Below are 23294 nucleotides of genomic sequence, written 5' to 3' on the forward strand. Positions count from 1 at the left end.
TCCATCAACTCTCATTTTAGAGGGAAGAAAAGCAGATTCCAGGGACAAAGCAGACAAATGGCACTATAGTTGTCCTCTCCTTCTTTCTTTTACCTTTCAAAGAACATTTCAAACTCCCAAAAACTTCTGCCATGAACTACAAAAGAGGTTGAGTGTATGTGTGTGTATATGTATGTGTGTGTGTGTGTGTGTGTGTATACGTGTGTGCGCTTGCACATGTGGTGTTGAGGACTGAACCCAAGGGAGGTGTGTGTGTATGGTGTTGGGAATTGAAACAAAGCCCTCGTAGAAGTTAGGTAAACACTCTATCATTGAGCTAGACTTGCTGGGCCTGCAGTGTTTCTATAGATGGAATTGATATCTTTCTTCCAAACTGCTTCTTAAACATCACTTTTACCAAAATATAATTTGCATGCAAAAAATTATCAGGATCAAATGTAAGATTCAACAAACTATGGCAAGTGTACACATATATGTAAGTTGAATCACGCTCAAGGTTTGGAACTCTTACTCTTATCCCAAGGAGTTCCCTCATGCCATTTAGTAATAGCTTCCTTTCTTGAAATCCTAGACCCTGGCAAGCACCAATCTACTTTCTATCACTGTAGTTTTGCCTTTTCTAGAATTACATACAAATCATCATCCTATCTACAACCCATTTTTGTCCATATTCTTTCACCTAACATGCTGCTCTGGATATCTAAGCGTTTTGTGAGCTCATTATTATTGCTTACAACTCCAATGAATGAATACACCAAAAAAATGTATCCAGTAAACTGCTGATAGATATGTAGGTTGCCTTTAGTTTGGTGACAGATATGTAGGTTGCTTACAATTTGGTGATGGGTATACAAATGGCTTCCTGTTTGGTACTACTACAATTAAGGACACTGATATTATTTCTCTTCAACTTTTTAACAGCTTTAGTGGTTTTTGTGTGTGTGTGTGTCTGGGTTTGTGTGTGTATGTAAATATGCCTCTTTTTTTAAAAAATAGGGTTTTTACTCAGCACTGTGCTACCAAGACTTAAGGTTGAATTTGAGATTCTGGAGGCTAAGACTCCCAATTAGCTGGGATTATAGGCACATATCTCCGAGCAAAAATAAACACATCTAATACACACAATTCAATGAGTTTGTATAGTTGCAAACAACTATGATACTACCATCACAATCAAGGAAATAGACATTCATCAGCTCCTCCCAAACTACATCCTTTTAGCTTTGTTTTGTACTAGGGATACTTAACATGATATTTAACTTCGTCAATTTTGATATAAGCATACTCTATTAACTAAAGGACTACACTGTATAGATCTTTACAGCTTATGGGAAGTGTAACTATAACTTAACACAGAGAAAACAACCCTTCCAGCCCTGTCGTAAGCTTCTAGTAAGCATTATTACAGACTTCTCACATAAGCGTCATCACGCGGTGCTTGTAATCATGCAGTGTTTGTCCTCCTGTGGCTGCTTTATTTCACTTAGCATAATGGTCCCCAGATTAATCCACATTGATGTAAATGCCCGGATTTTTCCATTTTAAAAAACTCCCATTTTAAATAACATTTCCTTTATTCGTTTATTGTTAGGAATTATTTCCATACCTTAGCTAATGTGAATAACATAAGGCATACTAGACTGGGGATAAGCCCTGAGCTCCCGTTTTCAATTCTTTTGAATATGTACTCAAATGTGGGACTGCTGGAGCACTGTGGTGATTTTGAATTAAAAATTGTCAGCAATTCCTACACTGTTTTCCATGGCTGCTGCATACCAACAGGTTGCAACATCGTCTGCCTCACAGCATGAATTAGGAAGAGTTCTATTGTCCTCTATATTCTGAGTTTGGTTTATTTGTTCCTTAAACATTTGATAGGATTTACCATTAAATATATCATAAATACATAAAAATATAGTTTTAATTGTTGAATATTTAATTGTACAGTTAATGTCTTAGAAAGATGTCAAACTTCAGATTTCCTAGTTTTTCTGTCCATTTTGATCAACTGTAGCTTTCAATGAATCTTTTCATTTATCTACATTGTAGAAATCCCTGGCATAATATTCAGCAGAATATTCTCTTATTCTTTCAATGGCTTTAAGAGCTGTAGTAAGATCTATTACATTGTTTCCAACATTGGATATTTCTGTGAACGTGTCTTTTCTCCCTTTTAATTTTTGTAAGTCTAGCTATAAGCTCAACAATTTTATTGCTCTGTGTGCTGATACCTGCTTTGTATTTTGCCTATATTGCTTGTTCTCCATTCACTCGGTTTTACTTTTCTACAATTCTCTTATTTACCTGGAGGGATCTGCACTTGTTCATTAGTTTCTAAAGGAGAAGTTGGTTGACTTTAGGTTTTCCTTTTGAAGTTGTTTCTATCCACCCACATCTCATAAATTTTGCATATGTTGTATTTTCATTATTATTTATCTAAAATATCTCCTAACTTCTCTTATGATTTTTGGCTCATTATCTTTTTAGATGTATATTTAAAGCTAGGCATGGCAGCTCATGACCATAATCCCAGCACTTGCGAGACTAAGGCAAGAGGCTCATCATAAGTTCAAGGCCAGCTTTGGCTACATAGTAAGTTCTAGGCTAGCTTGAATTACACTGTGAGACCGTCTCAAAACAGCAATAACAACAAATATACTGTATAATAGCCTAATATTTGAGCAATTAAAGATACTTTTGATACTTCCAATTTAATTTCATTTTGGTCAAAGAACATACATTATATGAGCTCCTTGTTAAATGTGCTGAAAGATTATTTTATGGTTCATACTAAGTGTAACATGAATTTAAGAAGAAAATATATTCTAGTAGTGTTGTGCCCAATGTTTTATATACATCAATTAGATTCAGTTAGTTGTGTTATCTGCCTTTCATCTCCTCAATGAAGCTTTATCCGCTACATCTAGTTCTACCAAGCACCAAGTTAAGATAGCTAAAATATCCAATTTTGATGACAGTTTTGTCTGTTTATCTTATCAGAAGATGCTTATTTTCCATGTTTGACTTTCTGTTAGGGGCATATTTCTGGTCATTGTCTTCTTGATGAATTGATCAGTTATCATAATAAAATGGCCAGCCTTATTCCTGGTAATACCACTCTTACTAAAGACTACTCATCTCATATTAATATGGGCATTCTGGTTTCTTCATGGTTACTGTTCACATTATCTTTCCATATTCTTGCTTTTAATGCATATTTATTCTTAAAGTTAGTTCTTATCTATAGTATATTATTAGTTCTTACAGTTTTGTAACCTTTAAGTTCAGTGGCTACATTACTTATATTTAACTTATTGGTATGGTTCCATTTAAGTTTACCATACCTATATTTGTGTGTGCATGCGTGTGTATGTGTGTGTGTGTTATGTGCATATATATGTGAGAAGTGTTGGGCACTTGCATATCTGGTGGCTAGAGGTTGAAACTATGTGTCACCAAATCTGGAGCTCACCATTTCAGTTAGACTGACTGATCAGTTAGCCCCAGGACCTACCTGTCTCTGCTCCTATCAGGCATTATTCTCCTTCTAAAGGATGCCATTAATGTTTTTACAGTTGTGGTGTGCTAGTACCTTAATTTTTAAGATACTTTCATTACCTATGGATTTTGCAGTCGGAAGTACTATTTTATTTTACATTTTGTTTGTTTTCTCACTTTAAGTCCTTTAAGGGTACCAGTGTGTCATCTTCATCAATGTCTTTGATGAGAAGTAAATGGCTCTCTCTGCACTTAATATGTTTTTGTTTTTCTCCAGCAGCATTTAAAATGCAATCACTGCTTTTAACACATTGATTATAATTGTTCTAATCTTGTTTTCTTTGTAGTTTTTCTGTTGCTGGTTGCTAAATTTCTCACATCTATGGAGAGAGGTCTCCAAAGTTTTCAACATATTTGAAAATTTATAGTCATTACTTCACTATTTTATTCTGTTGCTTCTTCTCTTTCCTTGACTCCAGTTACATGGCATAGAAATCTGCTTGATACTGCCTCACTGTTCTTTGAATCTCCCCCAAACTATTATGTCTGAAATTGGACAATTTCCACTCACATACTGAAATTCATTAATCCTTTTTTCTGCAATGTTTAATTTGCTATTTATCTCATCAAGTAAATTTTCATTTCATATCGTACACTTTTCCCCTCCAGAAGATCCTTTTGATTCTCTACAGTCTTTTATTTCTTTGTTATAATTATGCTTTTCTTTTAATCCTTCAAGGTATTTCCAGAGTTGCTTTAAAGTCCTTTGTTAATTAACTGCCATCATTTCTGGTTCTCTTTCTGTTGACTAACTTTCTACTACTTACAGCTCATATTTCACTGCTTCTTAGAAGATCTAATAATCTGGGGAGGGTACTGACCCTTTTAATAATTACATTTTTGAGTATCTGGATTTTGCCTTAGTCCCGTGGACAAACAGTTAAATTATATTAGAGAGTCATTTTTCAAGGTGTGGTTTTGTTTTGTTCATCTGGGATTAGAGTAGCCTTACTCTAGGGTTAAGTCTGTTAACATGCTAAGATCACTATTGGGTCTCTACTGTATGCACCTGGTATTAAATAGTTTCTCATAACTCCTGGTGTAGGATCTCAGATGTCCTTTATGACACATGCTCAGATTTACATTTCTGCAGAATTTTGGAGTTATTTTTGTGAGTGGCTCCCCATCTCTAATAATCTCTTCCACCAATCCCTGCTATCTACTTCTCCCTGTCTCTTAAATTCAGCAAGACCTCAAGCTTATTGACCTTGAAAGTCCCATTTTGCAGATAAAAGTCAGGGTGACTCTAACACTCATTCCACTCATCCGTTCCTTTCTTTCAAAGATTGCAGCCTCTGTGTAATGTCTGGACACAAGGTTTTTTTCCATACATTTTGTCTGGTTTCCAGTTGTTATGGGAGATAAGACTTGAAAAATAACCAGTCATGTACCAGTTACTCTTTCATAAACAGAAGTGGAAATCTCGAAACCTTTCAATCCCGAGTCACTTTAAGGATCAAACTCTGGTAGGGTTCACATCAGAAATGTGAAAAAACTTGCCACACACAATAGAAGATTACTACCAGCAGGAAAATGGCTCAGGAAGCAGAAGGCAAAAGGGACAGATCTCTTCAGCTTTTGCAGGTGGTGAAATATATTAAGTGACTCAACCAATTTCAGGGGCAACACGCTCCTCAGACCTAAAGGTTAGAGATGTCACTGTTAAAAATTTCACTTTGAAAACTCTAATGTCCAAAGTAATGAAAGAAAAGGAAATAAAAGCCAAAGCGCCCAGGTAGAAACTGAACTTGACAAAAGTGTCAGTTAATAGTCACACAGATATTCCCTTCAGTCTCTGCTAAAAATAGACCACTTTTTATTCTCTTTCCATGAGTTAGAAAACAAAAACAATCTGAATAATTATATTTATAATACCTGACATACTTGAAGATATTCTCAGTAATCATGAACAATGTCTGATGTATATGCCGTTTTTACTCTATTTTTTAAACAGCTATTTTAGCTGTGACTATTTAAAGTCTTACATCACAGCTACTTACTTCATTGTGACAAGAGATAACACTAAATGTATCAATTTTACTAGTACAAATCTTGCAAAGGCAATGTAATATCCATAAAGGAACAGTTACCTAAGGATAGGAACTCCAAATGAAGAGAACCAAATATACAAAGCCCTTTATCACAAAACAGAAATAAAAACCTGAATGAGATAATATCATTAAATCATTATATCCAAAAAGTTATTTTAAAAGTATCCCTACTACCACATCAGGCAACACTATGACAGTTCAGTATTCATAGAATAACATGAACTATTTCCTAAATGTGGAGACAAAGGGCAAAGTGAATTTCTACAGAAAATTAGGATAGCAATAAGAAAGTCAATGCAGACATTCGAAAGGAAACCAAAATCCATGAATGACAAGTGCAGAGAACTCCAGGAAGCAAGATGGTAGAATGAGGACACCTGTTTTTGTATAAAGCAGCCTTTTTGTTTCACCCTTCTCTGTAATGGCCCTATATAACTGTCTACTTCAAAGCCTGCATCTCCGTAAACAAATCAAACAGAAGCCAAACAAAGGAGCCAAGTCCCCTGAAAAGATAACAGAGAAGACAACAACAACAAAAATCAGTAGTTTTACTAACAACCTCTATTACAACAACTTGCTGCGTATATTTAAATGCTTCGGTTTAAAAAGTCTCCAACTGAACTGCTAGGTACATACACGGTGAAATAGAGATTAGTATATGGTCTAGGAATGAAAGCAATCAACTCAGATTAATCATAGCAATAAGAGAAGAAAGCACAATTTTTCAGGCCTGGAGGCACAGACCTATCATCTCAGTTATTCAAAAGACTAAGGCAGAAGAAGTGCAAGTTCTAGGTCTGCCTGGGCTCCAGTGAGTTCAAGAGGAGCCTGGATAACTTAGTAAAAGAAATTTCTTAAAATAGAAGAGAGGAGGGGAGGAATACAATTCTGTACAGCATGCTGGCATCCAGTATCAAAGAGGCAAGAGGCAAGAGGCAAGCAAAAAAGAAGGGAGGGAGTAGAGAGACCATGAAATGATATCTTCTTCAATGGAAGGAAATGAAGCAATGGCAAAATTAATTAGGCATGAAGAACTAATTCATTAGAAATAAACCATTAGAATTAAGTTAAATTCAAACTGTTTTCTGTGGGAACACATTTGTAATTTTCTAATGTAAGAGTACAATTTCCAAATGATTGTTTTACTTAAAATAGTTCTTGTAGTAGACTGCAAAACTGTTTAATACATAAAAGTGTCTAGCCCAATGAATGATTCAATGAAAGGTAGCTTTTTTTACACCATCAATATGTCTGGGGAGAATAGATTCAATTAGAGAAATCAAGATTGTAGCATTTTAAAAGAAACAAATATAGCTCTTTTAGGATATACTGACATCTGTCCTTCTCCACTTTTCCCACTAAATAAAGTAGGACTTTTATGTACAGGGTAAATAATAGAATAGAATAGCTGGTAATGAGAGCACCAACTTTATATGGGGGTATGGTACTGTGCACTGAATCCAAGACTTTGTACTGGGAAAGCACTTTACTGTTGAAAGGTAGTCTTCAATGTGGAACTGAATTGTTGTTCTTTAAGAAGAGAATACCCAAAAACTGAAACTAGCAAAGATAAAGCCATACCAAAAATATCAAAATAAACATTACAAAATTAAAAACTCATTACAAAGAAAAATGTTCTAAAGATAAAAATCTGAAAAAAAATTATATCACAGTAATATAAATTTGATTGGATAGTAGTAGAAATTGTCTCACTGAAAGGTTGGAATGCTTATAGAACATGTGTATTCACTATGAATTTAATCTACACTGATTGGCTATACATGATTTAAAATACAGAAATCTAAATAGATGAAACTATAAACCTTCCAGCACAAAGAAGATGGAAACTTTACAATGGAAATAGTGTCCACAGAAGAAGGCTCGAGGTCTAGGTCAGTGCAGTAAAGTGACTGCCGAGCACATGGCAGGCCCTAGGCGTAAGTCCCAGCACTGGTTTTATATAGCTTATTTTTTTTTCAGTTGAATTGCATAAACATGTTCCTGCATGGTTAATATTCTTTAAAAATATTTGGAAAGCTCTATGATATTTCATTACACAAGTTTCCCAAACATTAGCTAATCATTTCCTTCTTGTTAAACTGTTGGGCAAAGTGTCTGTGCATTATGGGTTATCAGGATTTGAGATTTATTTTCTCAGTATAGATTGCTTAAGGAACAAAATTACCAGATGAAAGTTTGAAAATATTTTATCATTCTATGCATTTTATCAAATGTCTTTATCAGTGCTTTCCAGAAAGACATTGGCACTAAAGAGATGGGCTTCAATGAGTTAAAACTCCAAGAATATTTATTTATGATCAGCACTTATGAATTGGATGAATCAATGACAGCTGTGTTAAATGTTTTTCTCATTGTTAAAGACGCTGCCTTAATTAATGGTCAAACCACGGTTATAGTTTAAAAATTAAACTCAAGTATATTTACTCCACAGTAAAAATGGCTTCTTTGCAACTTATGGGCTCCCTCTTCTTCAAATCCTATATATAAAAAAGAATTTATTCCATGGTTTCAATGCCACAAAACTAAAAGCATCGAATTAGAAGGCGCTTTATATAATCTTTTACATTTTTACTTTTGTTTGCTTTTTTGTTTTTTGTTTGTTTGTTTGTTTTGTTTTTTTCAAGACAGGGTTTCTCTGTGTAGGTCTGGCTGTCCTGGAACATGCTCTATAGAACAGACTGCCCTTGAACTCAAGAGAGCTGCCTGCCTCTGCCTCCTGAATGCTGGGTTTAAAGACTTGTGCCACTACCACCCAGCTTTATAAGAACTTCTTAAATACATTAGAGTTAAATATGTATTTTCAAATATGTAATTTTCATTTTTCTTAGTATAATACACTACAAGGCAAGTCATTTGAAAGAATAAAAGGTAAAATAAGTCTGAAATGATATGAGGTTGCTTCTCCAAAACTGTTTCATTCCTAACTTCCTTTCTCAACAACCTGCTTGAGCTTAACAACCCTTAAAACTCCAATTTGATCATGGTTGTCACAACTATACAAGGAATAGCCCAAATGACGGAAAAGAAGGTGAGCTCTGCAGAGAGCTCTCAAAGACATTGTTCCTCCTCTAAGGACATCTTCCCAGTGCTAACTTTGTAAAAGGGGTGACCAGAAGCAGCTGTCATAATTGAGTAAGATCCCAACATAGATAAATTTTGAAGTGCTTCATGACTTTATAATAACTATCATTATTTTTATCATCCATTTTGCAGATTGTAAGTCCCAAGGGACAAAGAGCCAATCTTTTAAATGGACATAACCATTGCCCCAGCACATAAGGACTAAACATGTTTGTTGAAAGAAAAAATAGATGAAATAATTAAATCTAACAGTTCTAACAAGCATCTGTGGCACTAAAAATCATTTCTGTTACAATCTAAGACCAACAAATACTGCTTTTGAACGCACAGTGCATGTCTGTCTATAACATACAGGTGTACACCAAAGGTATTAAGTAACATTTAATGGATTTCTAAGCCCCACACTTTAGACTATCATAGGGAGAGAAGCATCCCTGGGATAAAATTGAGAGGAAACAAATAATACTTTATTCTTAGAAATCCAGTAAGTATATACATCGCATACCAGATCCTCACAGTTCAAATCACCATGGCTTAGTAAGACAAAGGTGATGGAATAAGGCAGAAAGGGGAAGGTTATCAACAAGATATATGCTTAAGGTAAAACATTCAGTCAGAAGAGTATAAAGGACCTAATTCTCTTGATCCTCAGACATGATTATCTGAGATGGAGGCCACACATTTGATAGATTGCTGTAGGGATCTGTTATTTTTTGAATATAAGATGTCTCCTGTAGGCACAAGTTATCTTAACACTTGGCCCCTAGCTAGTGGCACTGTTTTAGGAGGCTGTGGAACCTCTAATGGTGAGGCCTAGGTATAGGAAGTAGGTCATTGGGGGCAGGCTTTAATGTTTATAGTCAGACCCCACTTCCTTTTCTCTCTGCTTCCTGATCCTTAGAGATGTGAGCAAAATACCTCATGTTCCCACCTCCATAGAGAAGCCAGATCTAGCACCATGTCTTCCCAGCCCACTGTGGAGTTACATGAAGGGCCAAAAGAAGCCCTTCATGCCTTAAGTTGGTATTTGATCACAGGAATGTGAAAAATAAACTAATACAAAATCCAATGACATTACTGATTAAAAGAATTTTGCAAGCCAGGCGGTGGTGGTGCACGCCTTTAATCCCAGCACTCAGGAGGCAGAGGCAGGCGGATCTCTGAGTTCGAGGCCAGCCTGGTCTACAAGAGCTAGTTCCAGGACAGGCTCTAGAAACTACAGGGAAACCCTGTCTCAAAAAACCAAAAAAAAAAAAGAATTTTGCAAACTGCCATATAGTAAGTCCATATCAATAGAGGTGTAACTCTAAATTTTAATTCTATTATTTTGGGCCAATGAGACCCCTCAATTCCCTTGCTTAGCTACCTAGGAGAATAGGGAGTGTTCTAAGTACTATGATTAATCATAATAAAAATCATTTAGCAGGTTCATAAAATGATTCCATGTCTAGAAAATGTAAGCCTTTGGAGGCACTATGGATGCAAACAAGGGACTGCGCCTTGATCAGTCAAATGGCTCAGACTTAAGAATGTCGAGAAGGAAAATAAGAGTAAGCACTAAGTAAGAGCACACTAGGCGTTGAGTTCTATTGGGTAGTTTTGTATGTGTTTTAACCTTCATAGCAAGACTTGTTTACACATAATGGTTACAGTTTTACATAAAAGATAAAATAAGTTTAATTTCAATTTTAAAGAGATGCATTTAGTTTCCAATGACATAATATAGAACAGACATGATCAACCAAGGCTATTTGACTTTAAAGACCCAGAAAAGGCTTCTCATTTCCAGATATGAGAGAGCTTATACATCATTTCCTCTTCTGTTATTTCACTCAAATTAGTTAATATATGGGTTCAAATATATGTGTACATCAGAACCCAAACTATTAAGAATAAAACTCTATATTCATGATAAAAATTGCTTCTCAATATGGGCAAAGTAGTTAAGTCTGGCCCCTTTGCGTTAGTGGATGGAAGATAGTGTATTATTTATACATGAGATGTCTTTTCAAACTTGAAATATCTTTGTCAACCAGAAATGTCCATTTCCAGTATTCTCCTACTGATAACTACTTTTTTGGTTTAGGAATCTATAGATTGCTGATTAAGTAAGTATTTTTCTTAGAAGTACCTAAAGAAATACCTAGCACCTTAGTTCATTTGGATTGTCACAATAAAATAGCACAAAGTAGGTACCTAATAAATAAGACAAACTGATTTCTCACATTTCTGTACACCGAATTTGAAGATAAAGGCACCAGCAGAAAAGTTGCCTGGTAAGGATCAATTGCTCATAGACATCAATTTCTCACTGTATTTTGCATGACAGAAGAGATAAATAAGCATCCTTGGGCCTTCTTTCTATAAGAACAGAAAGTCCTACTCATGAGGCTCACACAAAAGAACTTCTAATCATCTCACAAGATCCTTAATTCCATCAACTTGAGAATTACGACTGGGTATACGAAGTCTGAGAGGAAATAAATATTTATATCATAGTGCTTGGTGAGAGACCCTTTTCCTGTATAGGAACAGAATACCAAAAAAACTTTAGTCAAAACAAAATAAAACTGGATAGCAAGAAAATAGTTTCAGAGACAGAATGTTCTAAACAAAAGCCAGTTAAATCAAAGCACGGAAGGTCCAAAGCATGGGAAAAAGAGAGTAAGTCATCAAGCATCAGAGCTAAAAATCTGCCATCAAAATATATAAGCAGGTGGGTAGAAAATATCCTTAAATTAGATCATAAAATAATGAAAATAAAAATTATTACCAGAATTTTTGAAAATACACACATAGTGGGACATTAAACAAATGTTCTTAAACAACAAATGGGCCACAGAAGAAATATAAAAAGAAATAAAAATGCTTTAGTCAGAAGAAAATGGAAGCCAGGCATGGTGCCATAAACACCTACAATCACAGCACCTAGAAGGCTGAGGTTGGAGGACTGCCATGAATTCAAGGACTGCTTAGATTCTAGAGAAGACTCTAATTCCAGGAAAAAAAAGTCACACAAGAGAAATGGAAAAGCAACATACCAAAAACACAATTAAAAATACCCTATTAGTAAAATTAATAGCTATCAACCAATATATCAACCAAGAACAAAGATCACATATAAGCAACATATATACAACATATACTTCAAACATCTAAAAGAGTAGAACAAACTCCAACAAAACTTAGTAGAAGAATGAAAATGAGATGAGAAACAAATGAACTATTCTAAAAAAAAATAAAAGAGAACAAACAATGAAAAGATTTGGCTTTTGAAGAGATAATAGACAAATCCCTAGCTTAACTAATAATAAGAAAGGCTACTGAAATAAGACCAAGAATTAAAAACATGGCACAACTGATAATCAGCAAAACACAGAGGATCAAAAGCAATTTCCATGAACAATTCTGTTAACAAACGGGATAGCATACAAGAAACTTAATTCCTAAAGACATAAAACAAACCAAGAACAAATTGTGAAGGGCTAAAAATTCTGAACATTAAGCAAAAAAATTAACAAAATAATAAAATTCCCCCACTGAAAAATAGTCAAAGATGGGTGTATATTGCGATGACCCAAGAAATCATAAGAAAATGATAAGGCAATGCGTCTATTAAATATAAGTTTAAAAAACCTTCAGAAAAATATTGGCCAAACCAAATTCAGGAACACATTAAAAGAATCAGAGCTGGGCTTCTTAAAATGGTGCCCTTTCCCGTTCCGCCTTGCGCGGCGTGTGCTCGTGGGTCAGTGAGACCCAGAAGAGGTTTTTCGCAGTCTGGAGGTCATGGACGGCTGTTCCGCGGCTGTCATCATGCCACAAAATGAACATATTGAATTACACCGTAAACGCTATGGATATCGTCTGGATTACCATGAGAAAAAGAGAAAGAAAGAAAGTCGGGAGGCCCATGAACGTTCAAAGAAGGCAAAGAAAATGATTGGCCTGAAGGCTAAGCTCTACCATAAGCAGCGCCATGCTGAGAAAATACAAATGAAAAAGACTATTAAGATGCATGAAAAGAGAAACACCAAGCAAAAGAGTGATAAAAAGACCGCACAAGGAGCAGTGCCTGCCTACCTGCTGGACAGAGAGGGGCAGTCTAGGGCAAAAGTGCTTTCCAACATGATTAAGCAGAAACGAAAAGAGAAGGTGGGAAAATGGGAAGTCCCTCTACCCAAAGTTCGTGCCCAAGGAGAAACAGAAGTATTGAAAGTTATTCGAACAGGAAAAAGAAAAAAGAAGGCATGGAAGAGGATGCTTACTAAAGTCTGCTTTGTTGGTGATGGTTTTACCAGAAAACCGCCTAAATATGAAAGGTTTATCAGGCCGATGGGTCTGCGTTTCAAAAAAGCTCATGTCACACATCCTGAGCTGAAAGCTACCTTTTGCTTGCCAATACTTGGTGTGAAAAAGAATCCATCATCCCCATTACATACAACTCTGGGTGTAATCACCAAAGGTACAGTTATTGAAGTGAATGTGAGCGAGTTGGGCCTTGTGACACAAGGAGGCAAGGTTATTTGGGGAAAGTATGCCCAAGTTACCAACAATCCTGAAAACGATGGGTGCATAAATGCAGTCTTACTGGTTTGATAGTGACTTCTACTGAGAACTACGCACCATTAGGAAAACATCATCACTGTGATCTTTCTGAATACTACCAAGGTGCCTACCCATGAGTAGTCATCAAGGAGTGTTTGTTACATTGTAAATAAAAAATAAAAACTGAAAAAAAAAAAGAATCAGAGCTGGAGAAATGGCTCAGCAGTTAAGAGCACAGGTTGATCTTGCAGAGGACTTGAACTTGATTCTTAGCATCCACATGATGGCTCATTCCCGGCTGTAAATTCAGCCCCAGGGTCTCTGATGCCCTGCCATCTTTTGACCTCGGCAGGCACCAGGCATGCATGTGGTACACAGACATACATATAGGTAAAGCACACATATACTTAAAAAATACACTAAAATAAAATTTTAAAAATATTTTAGTTTTAAAAACAACTTCATTCGTAATAGTAATAAAATTTAAAATATTTATATCCAAATTTAACCAAGGAGATACATATTAGTTATAGTTCCTCTTGCTGTGGAAAAGGTCAGCAACAAAAGCCTATTAAGGGGTTATTGGGATTTACAGTTTGTTGGTACAGCCATCCTGGTAGGAAAAGCATGGTGGTTAGAGCAGCTCTAGCTGTGGGGGAAATGTTTGAGGAACATTGTATCTGCAGTCAGGAAGCAGAGCAATGCATGTCAGGGCTCAGCTCACTTTATCCTTATTGAGCCCTGTACCCCAGCCCATGGAATAGCGTCCCCACATTTATGGTAGGTCTTCCCTCCTTAGGTAAACTCTCTGCAAAAACCCCAGAAACACTCTTAAGGAATTCGAAATTCACTCATACATTTATGGTCAACTGATTGTTTCTTTGTTGGTTTTACAAAGGAACTAAGAGTACACAAGGAGGAATGGGTAGTATCCTTCAAAAACAGGTTAAAGAAAACTGGATATCCATATCCAAAGGAATGAAATTAGACCTTCAGTATATGCGACATACAAAAATCCTCCCCCCCCCGCCCCCCCGCAAACCAAGGAACAAATGCAAGAGGGACTAAAAGAATGTAAGACCTGGGGCTGGAAAGATGGCTCAGTGGTTAAGAGCACTTTGCAGCTCTTCCAGAAGACTCAGGTTCAATTCCCAGAACCTACATAGTAACTCAGAACTGTCTGTAACTATAGTTCCAGGGGATCCAACACCCTTACACAGACATGAATGCAGACAAAACCCCAATGCACATTAAGAGAAAAGAGTGTAAGAGCCAGAGGATTATAAGAATGCTATGAAATGCTTCTGGACACAACATGGCTATCACTTATGAACTCACAGCAGCTGAGGTTACCTACATAAGACCCGCACAAGGTTAAGCTAGAGAAAATCCCAGCATAAATGGGATAGATGATCCCCAGGTTCCAAGTCTTAGTGAGGAGCTATTGGCAGCTGACAGCTTCTGGGGGCAGGAAAACCATTCTTTTGTGAGAGTGTGGATGGCCCTATACAATGCAGCGCTACAGGCAGCACTAATTGGATTTAGTGGGTTGTCAAAAAAAAAGACACGAACTTGGGAGGGGGCAGTTTATGGGAACATGGAGGATGCTGGAGGAGAAATAGAAGTGTAGATACATTTCATTGTATACATGTCTGAAAAAGAAAGAAAAATACAAAAAGAAGAATTCAAAATAAATAAAAGGCTTAAATGTAAGATATAAAATTGTAAAACTACTAGAAGAAAACATAAGTAAGTTCACCAACAGTAGTTTTGGGGGTTTTGTTTGTTTGTTTATTTAGCTAGTTGGTTTTTCAAGACAGGGTTTCTCTGTGTTACCTTGGCTTTCCTGGGACTAGCTCTGTAGACAAGGCTAGCCTTAAACTTACAGAGATCCACTTGCCTCTGCCTCTGGAGTGCTGGGATTAAAGATGTATGCCACCACAAATTTTTTTTGAGTATGATCCTAAAAGCACAAGAAATCCAAGCAAAAATAGATAAATAGGATGACATCAAGCTAAAAATTTTCTGCATAACATAGTTCAATTCTTTATTTCACCTTAATGTTAGTTGGTTCTTCAAATGTGTGATATGTAAAAATGAGCATGGTAAAAGGACAATGATAAAATGGAAGAAAATAAGTACAAATTATACAACTGATAAAGAACTATATAAAAAACTTTCGTGACTCAATAGCAAAAAAATCTGATTTTTAAACAGGCACAGAATAGAAGCATTTTTCAAATGACGACATACAAATAGCCAAGGCATTCATGAGAAAATGATTAGTATCACTGATCATTAGTAAAGCGTACCAAAACCACAATGAGATACTTACTGCCTTGTGTCTGTTAGAATGGAAACAAATCTGATACAGGAAATACCAATACTCAAATATTGTCAATAAAAATGTAAATAGGGCATCCATGGTTAAAAAAAAACAGTAGGGAAGGTTTGCTTTATTTGCTTTGTTTTTTGAATTGAAATAAAAATTATTATACAGGGCTGTGGGTATATATAGCTCAATGGTACTGGCTACATTTCCCAGCACTGCAAAGACAACAGAAAACTAAACAAACCTATAATACAACACAGTATTCCTATGTCTGGAATCTATCCAAAGGGACTGAAATCAATGTTTTTTTAGGGATATCTGCCTTTTTGTGTTCCCTACAAAACTATTCATAACAGCCAAGAAATGGAAACATCCTAAATTTTCATCAATGGATGGATGGATGGATGGAGGAAATTAATACATAGAAATGCTGAAATACCAGTCAGCCTTAAAAAGGTGGTAAATATCCTTTTCTTTTGCTACAATATGGATACATTTGGAGAATATACTATGTAAGATAAGTTTTCACACAACTATAAATACCTCATAATCTCACCTTATATGTGAAATCTAATATATAGACAGTTGAAGTCATGCAAGAAAAAAGTGTAGCAATAATGGCTACTCGAGGCTGGAGAAGGGAGAAAATATAGAGTTCTTGGTCAAAGAGTACTCACACAGAGAAATAGATTCTGTGATCCATTGTCCAGCACGGTGTCTGTCTATAGTCTACAAGGAGTCACTAAAGCCAAGGCTCTTTCCCCTCCAGACCTAGCTCACTAAGAACTTTCAAGCAGTTCCAGTTTATTCTCCAATCCTGAAAAAGAGAAGCCACTTTGTTGCAGTAGGAGAAAGGACACCTAGCTAACAGTATTCTAGTCACAACAGTGACAAAAGCTGGTATGACTTATCTAATTTCTACCTGAAGCAGGTGGGTTCCTTGTTGGATGACTATGGGGATCCTTGATTTCCTGAGTTCCACTGTTCTACGGGCAGAAATGATTGTAGATTCTGCTGCTCTGAATCCCTTGCCTCAATCACCACTTGCACTTCAATCTCCATGCATCATCTTGTTCGTGGTGAAATGTGGGCATTACACCCATGGGGGGTTAGTGTGCCACTTGGAGGCAAGTCACAAGTATTTCAGATATAGGTTACCTATATTAAGATAAGACTCCAAAGAAGCCTAAGGAGTTTTCCTTTATAGATAGAATTGGTTATGGTATGCAAGAAAAAAATCCCATAACACAGACAAGAAGAAAATCCAGATTGCAGTTGATAGGATCAATTTAATTTAAAAAGCATTATGTGCTAGAGAGATGGCTCAGCACCCAAGAACAGGTACTGCTCTTACACAGGACCTGAATTTAGTTCCCAGCACTCACACCAGGTGACTCACAGTCACTTGTAACTCCAGTTCCAGGAGATCTGATGTGCCCTTCTAGCCTCCACATGTGCATGTACATACAGAGACACATATGAATAATTAAAAGCAAAAATTAATCTAAGAGGCCGGGCAGTGGTAGTGCATGCCTTTAATCCCAGAACTCAGGAAATAGGGACAGACAGATCTCTGTGAGTTCGAGGCCAGCCTTGTCTACAAGAGCTAGTTCCAGGACAAGTTCCAAAGCTACAGAAAAACCCTGTCTTAAAAAACCAAAACCAAACCAAACCAAACCAAACCAATTAATCTAAGAAAGAAACCATTATGAAGAACCTTCTCTATTATGTGCCATGTGCTAGATAGGAATCAAAAATTAAAAGGTCGCCGGGCGGTGGTGGAGCACGCCTTTAATCCCAGCACTCGGGAGGCAGAAGCAGGCGGATCTCTGAGTTCAAGGCCAGCCTGGTCTACAAGAGCTCGTTCCAGGACAGGCTCTAGGAACTACAGGGAAACCCTGTCTCGAAAAACCAAAAAAAAAAAAAAAATTAAAAGGTCATCCACCATCCCTAGTCTTCAGGAAATAGTAAGGGATGGAAAAAAAAATAAATGTAAGTTTGATACAAAAGCAGTACATAGTTAAGACTATAGCTATGAGCCAGGTGGCGGTGGCATACATCTTTAATTCCTGCACTCGGAAAGCAGAGGCAGACGAATCTCTGGGAGTTCTAGGCTAGCCTGGTTAAAAGAGTGAGTTCCAGGACAGTCAGAGCTGTTATACAGAGTAACTTTGTCTCAAACAAAAAAAACAAAAATTAAAAAGAATATAGCTATGAACAAGGAATGTGAAGAAGGTCACTTACCCAATTTTGAAGTTTAGGTAACTAAGGAAAAAGAGGATTACTAAGGAGAAAGTATATTATATCTGTATTAATGTCTTTGAGCCATCAGAAACCATAAATCAGTAGAGGAAAAGGAAAAAGAGAAATGCCAGAGTACTTAGCATTTTTATAAGATAGGGGACTTGATAGAATGGGCAGTTTTCTTTCAACAAAGTGTCCACTCGATAACACACTAGCATACATGCCCTCATATGTATTGACTTAGTGGAGAGAAGTAAAAATAAGTATGTGAAGCAACCAGCCAGGCACACATCATATATTATTTTCTCATCCAACAGCATTCATTTCTTTTGATTTAGCTTCACAAGAATTTCAGTTTAGTTGTACACTGTCCAGAATTGATAGAAAACTGGAGATCTGCAAAATGGACCTGGCAGCAAATTACAAACCATGCTGTACAGGACTTCAACAGTGTGTGGCTGACAAAGCTCTCCAACTCTCTACTTGAAAATGGCACAGCCCTTCACTTTGGAAGAGCAGAGCTAGCCTAATAGAAACCTCCGAACTATCACCCACATTATTTGATTAAATTCCAAATGATGCCCTTCCTTTCTTGTTCTATTATTTGCACTCATTTGTTCTTCTCAAATTTAATTTCACAACTAAGTCTTATGTATACCAGAGCCCTCTCTAGACTGTACACTTCTAATGATCTCTTTAACAATGAGCTGGTTTTATATATGACTTTCCCTCATTCTAATTCAAGCATATAACTCTTATAGTATTCCTCAGTAAGTCAGAAAACAAAGTAAAGATGAATAAACAAATGCTATAATTTCAAGTCATTTCAATAAGTATATTGGAACTCACATGATTCAAGACTGACTACACTGGATGGTGGTGGCACACACCTTTAATCATAACACACGGGGCAGAAGCAGGCGGATCTCTGTCAGTTTCAGGCCAGCCTGGTCTACAGAGAGACCAGGACAGCCAGGACTACACAGAGAAACTACATCTCAACAACTACAACAAATTCTTAAATATCCTTATTATCCTACAGTTCACAGAACAAAACTAGTCATTCAGGCCTTCCCATGATCCTCAATGACTGGAATGTCTAGTTGTCTTCTTCATAATAAAATTCCAATCAGTATGACTTGAACCATAATTCAATCTCATCCCTAAAACCTTCCTCACCAAGTAAGTTCATGAACTGTAAAATGACCACTATGTACACTCAATTCACCATGTGACATTTCCCCTCTTTGAGTTTTTTACTTCTAGCACAACCCACTCCATTGAAAGCAATGGAGCAAGATTAAGAAGGCACACAAATGAGGGAACAGGTCAAGAAAAAGAGGCAAAATCATAGTACTATGTAGCATTATTTACACAAGGGTCCCTCACAAAAGTAAGGACAATGGCAAATGATAGTCATCTCTCTCTCTATATATATATATATACTTAAATCTGAACTGTCATAGTTAAATGTACTCACACACATGTATAATTGTAGGCATGTGGATATATGACATCAATTTTTATTAAAAATTGACACATACTGCACAGACACAGAAACAGTCAATCACTAGGTTCCATAGAAGAGATAGCATGTTTCCATATACCGGTACTAAGACTAAATGGGTAAATCTGAGTATATGCCAAGTCCTCAAACCAAGATCACCATAGGATGTGTATGCATAAACACACAGTCACAGCATAAATGTGCCCATCCTAGCCCCTACTACAAAAACTTGTGACACATAAAAGATACTGTTCTAGTCTCTAAATTCCAATCAGTCTGCAATAAGCTGTCAAATACTATACATGGCATTCAAATGGTAGTTGACAGTAATAATTCAAATTCACTAGAAAAATCAATGTTTAATCATAAAAATTCTCAAAAAACAGCATCCTGCATGTTAAAGCATTCTTATAATTATATGGAAAGTTATACTGTAATTTACTTAGTATAGGCAAGAATTTATAGAATCATGATTCAGTATTGCACACAGTCTGATTTTAGCACCAATGCTGAAAAATAAACCTATTGGAATGAAGCCAGCTTGCTGTATTTCTTAGAACACAGGTAAACAGCCTGCTATAATTAACAGCAGGTTAACAGAGCTTCTATGAAACAATGCTTAGTCTCATACTGAACTCACAATCCCTTGTTGCTTTGGTTCAAAGAAAACTGTTTGCAGCAAATAATCTGGAAAAAGAAATGTTTTCTCCAATTCACTTTAATAATCATCTTTTATGATGAAAACTATTTCTGTACTGCTAGCAAAGCATGTCTCACTTGACAATTCACTGTGATCATGATGGATGAAGGGCAATCTCTCTCACAGCCTCTTCCAACAGAACGTCTATCTCATAAACTATTGCACATAGCTGCCCATCACGGATGGCAAGTAGTCCATTCCCTCATTTTAGGCTTGCTTTTCAGAGCCATGTCACTTCACAACTCTTGTTGCCTACACTAACTATTGCTACCTATTCTGTCACTTGTGTCAGATGTGCTAATCAGGCTGAATGGTTGATCTACTAATTTTATTAACTAATATGAAGTTTATGCAAAAGATGTAATCAACAAAGTAATAGTTTCCATTCTTCCTTGTCTGTTTATAGCAGTCATATATATAAAAACATGTATGTGTATCACATGTAATTCCAGTGATATGTTTTAATAAAAATTTATAAAACATTTCTAGTGCTTAACAGTAATAATAAGACCAGTCTTCAAAATATAGCTTCCTTCCTAAATCAGTGACAAAATTAAGAACTGATAAATGTGAGACTTTTATGGCATAAACTTTATGCACTATCTCAGAACCACACTTACTTAACATAAGCATACAAGGCATATAATAGGTGCTTGGTTTGTTCTGAATAGAGCTTGATATGCTATCCTTGACTTACAACAATATACAATTCTTTCACATACATCAAGTTCTTAACACACCCTTATGGAAAATTATTCTTCTTCCAGTGGTATAATATTCAGTGGAACTAAAACCCAACAACCTGCTTACAAACTCACAAGGAGTGCTGTTACTCTGGCTTTTCTTCCCAAAGCTATAATCCTTCATGCTTTTGAAACTGCAGTACCCCATCATTACCTGGTTGATTTCACAGCGTACCCTTTTGCTCTCTTACAAAAATGGTATGTGTGGGTATTTTAATTCAAATAATTTGAGTTTTCACATTTCAAGACACTTTCATGAAGTACTGAACGGATTTAAAATTCACTGCTCATGGCTTACTTAAGAAAAAAATGTCAACAAAAATTCTTTTAGCATCTTTATTTGAAAATAATATTCAGAGAGAAGAACAGAGGAGAGGAGAGGAAAAGAGAGGAGAGGAGAGGAGAGGAGGGGAGAGGAGAGGAGGGGAGAGGAGAGGAGGAGAGAGGGAAGGGAAGGGAGGGGGAGGGTAGGAGAGGAGAAAGGAAGGAAGGGAAGGGAAGGGAGAGCAGAGGAGGAGAGGAGCGATAAAGACGTAAGGTCTCTGGTGTCGAAGGGCCTCACAATCCAATGGACAGAGCTGTGCATGGTAGAAAATACACAACACTTGAAGTACAAGTGAGGAAGACCTATGTGCTAAGCCTTCAAATTTTCAAACTGAAATACTAACATCATGTTGAAGAATTTCAAAGTATACTCCATTATCAGACTTGGGTTCTCACATGGCTCCACAGAGATATGCATGTAGAACTGCTAAAAGTAGTTGCTCTAATTTTATTCTGGTTTCTAATACATATGCTTATAGGGCTATATACATTGAGGGCATTTTTTTCTGATACAGGTAACATACATTTGTAGTAGCTGTGAATATACAGATGTGTCCTGTTTCTTGACCTTCCTTGTGCTAGCAACACTACAATTTGAATGCACATCAATAAAGAACTGACTACATAAAAATCTTACACCATATGTTGAGGGCATTCAGATGAGTCACGGGTAGAATAGTTAATTACATATTTACAACTACTATCTTGGTATTGATGATGCATTATATTTCTGTAAGGTATCACCAGTAATGGAAGCTGTGATGAGTACATAAGCTCTATTTACAATTTTTATAGTTTCTTGGGAGTCTATATTTCAAAATAAAAAATAAAAAGTAAACAGAGACGAATTGGGCATTTCTAAGCACACTGATGACATAAGTATGTACAAGATCTGGAGGAACTACTCTCACTCATTACTGGGAGGTGGGGGGAACGGTCTAGTCAATTTTAGAAGAGTTTGGCTGTTACTTGTATTGTGTGATCCAGCAATTATTCTCCTTGGTATTTATAAGAATAACTTGAAAATTTATGTCTACATAAAAACCCATGTACTGATGTTTAAAAGTGGCTTTGTGCCTAATTGCCAAAATCTGGAAACAGTTAAGAGGTCTTTCAACAGTCAAATGGATAAATACAGTGTGTTCCATCCAGACAATGAAGTAATATTCAGCACTTAATAAGAAATGAGCTAGTGAGCCACGGAAAGACAAGGACGAAACTTAAATAAAAATCACTAAGTGGAAGAAGTCAATCTGATTACAACTATAAGTCATTCTGGAAAAGACTAAAGTATGGAAACATCAAAACAAATCAATGATTTCTGGGGGTAGAGGGATAGGTAAAGAACATAGGAGTTTTAAGACCAAGAAACTATTCTACATGAGCCTATGATGGGAGACATTTATATACGTTCAAGTCTGTAAAATTTACACTACCCACAGTAAGCCCCACAATAACTGAATTTGAGGTAATGATTTGCCAATGAAAAGTCATCAATTTATAAGAAATGTAGTCTTGATAATGGATTGTATGTATATCAGGAGAATAGGATATGTGGTGTCTCTCCATATACGTCTCTATTTTCTTGCTGTGAAATAAAACTGCCCCCAAAATAAAATCTTATAAAAGTAACCCCAAAATTCAACTCTAAATGCTAAGAATGCATAGAAGTGTATGTATATAGAAAGCTACTTTTCACGTAAAGCAAAAATAGTGTATGTACTATAAATACCAGTCTATACATAGAAACTCTCTTTAAAGACAGCCACCCAAACAACTGGCAATAAAGATGCCTCTGGAGAGGGAAACTAGGTAGCTGAGAGCTGGGGTTGGGGTAGGGGGTTACACTGCATTTTTTTCTTAAAATATCTGAATATACTGTTTGTATAATGAGCAAATACTACTTGCTTAAAAAAGAAGTCCTTTCTGTGGTCACATTCTTTTCCTCTTACAAACTTTGAAGGTATCCCCTCCATCTGGCATATTGCCTTTTACCCAACTGAGAAGGTCTAGAGATCTCGGGATGGGATTCCGGGATAGGTTTTTCCACTGAGCCAGCATTCTGAGTTCTAGGACATCATGAGCTACACTAGGGTAAGGTACCACTCACTGTAGGAGCTGTTCCTGTCACAATGACTGACACAGACCCTCACCAATTAATTCAACCTATTAGCCTGAACATTTC

At 36.4% G+C, this 23294-nt stretch overlaps 2 protein-coding genes across 2 annotated transcripts in view; one reads left to right on the forward strand and one right to left on the reverse strand.

Annotated features, from left to right (window-relative positions):
- The window catches only part of Ammecr1 (AMMECR nuclear protein 1), a 111846-nt gene that overhangs the window by 66266 nt on the left and 22286 nt on the right, over positions 1-23294 (reverse strand). The window lies entirely within an intron of this gene.
- Positions 12462-13383, forward strand: LOC119805392 (ribosome biogenesis protein NSA2 homolog). Its single transcript, XM_038317345.1, has one exon. It carries the CDS (start codon positions 12501-12503, stop codon positions 13308-13310), a length of 810 nt encoding a protein of 269 aa, XP_038173273.1. The 5' UTR covers positions 12462-12500; the 3' UTR covers positions 13311-13383.

Source organism: Arvicola amphibius, chromosome X (genome assembly GCF_903992535.2).
Source record: "Arvicola amphibius chromosome X, mArvAmp1.2, whole genome shotgun sequence".
Lineage (NCBI taxonomy): Eukaryota > Metazoa > Chordata > Mammalia > Rodentia > Cricetidae > Arvicola > Arvicola amphibius.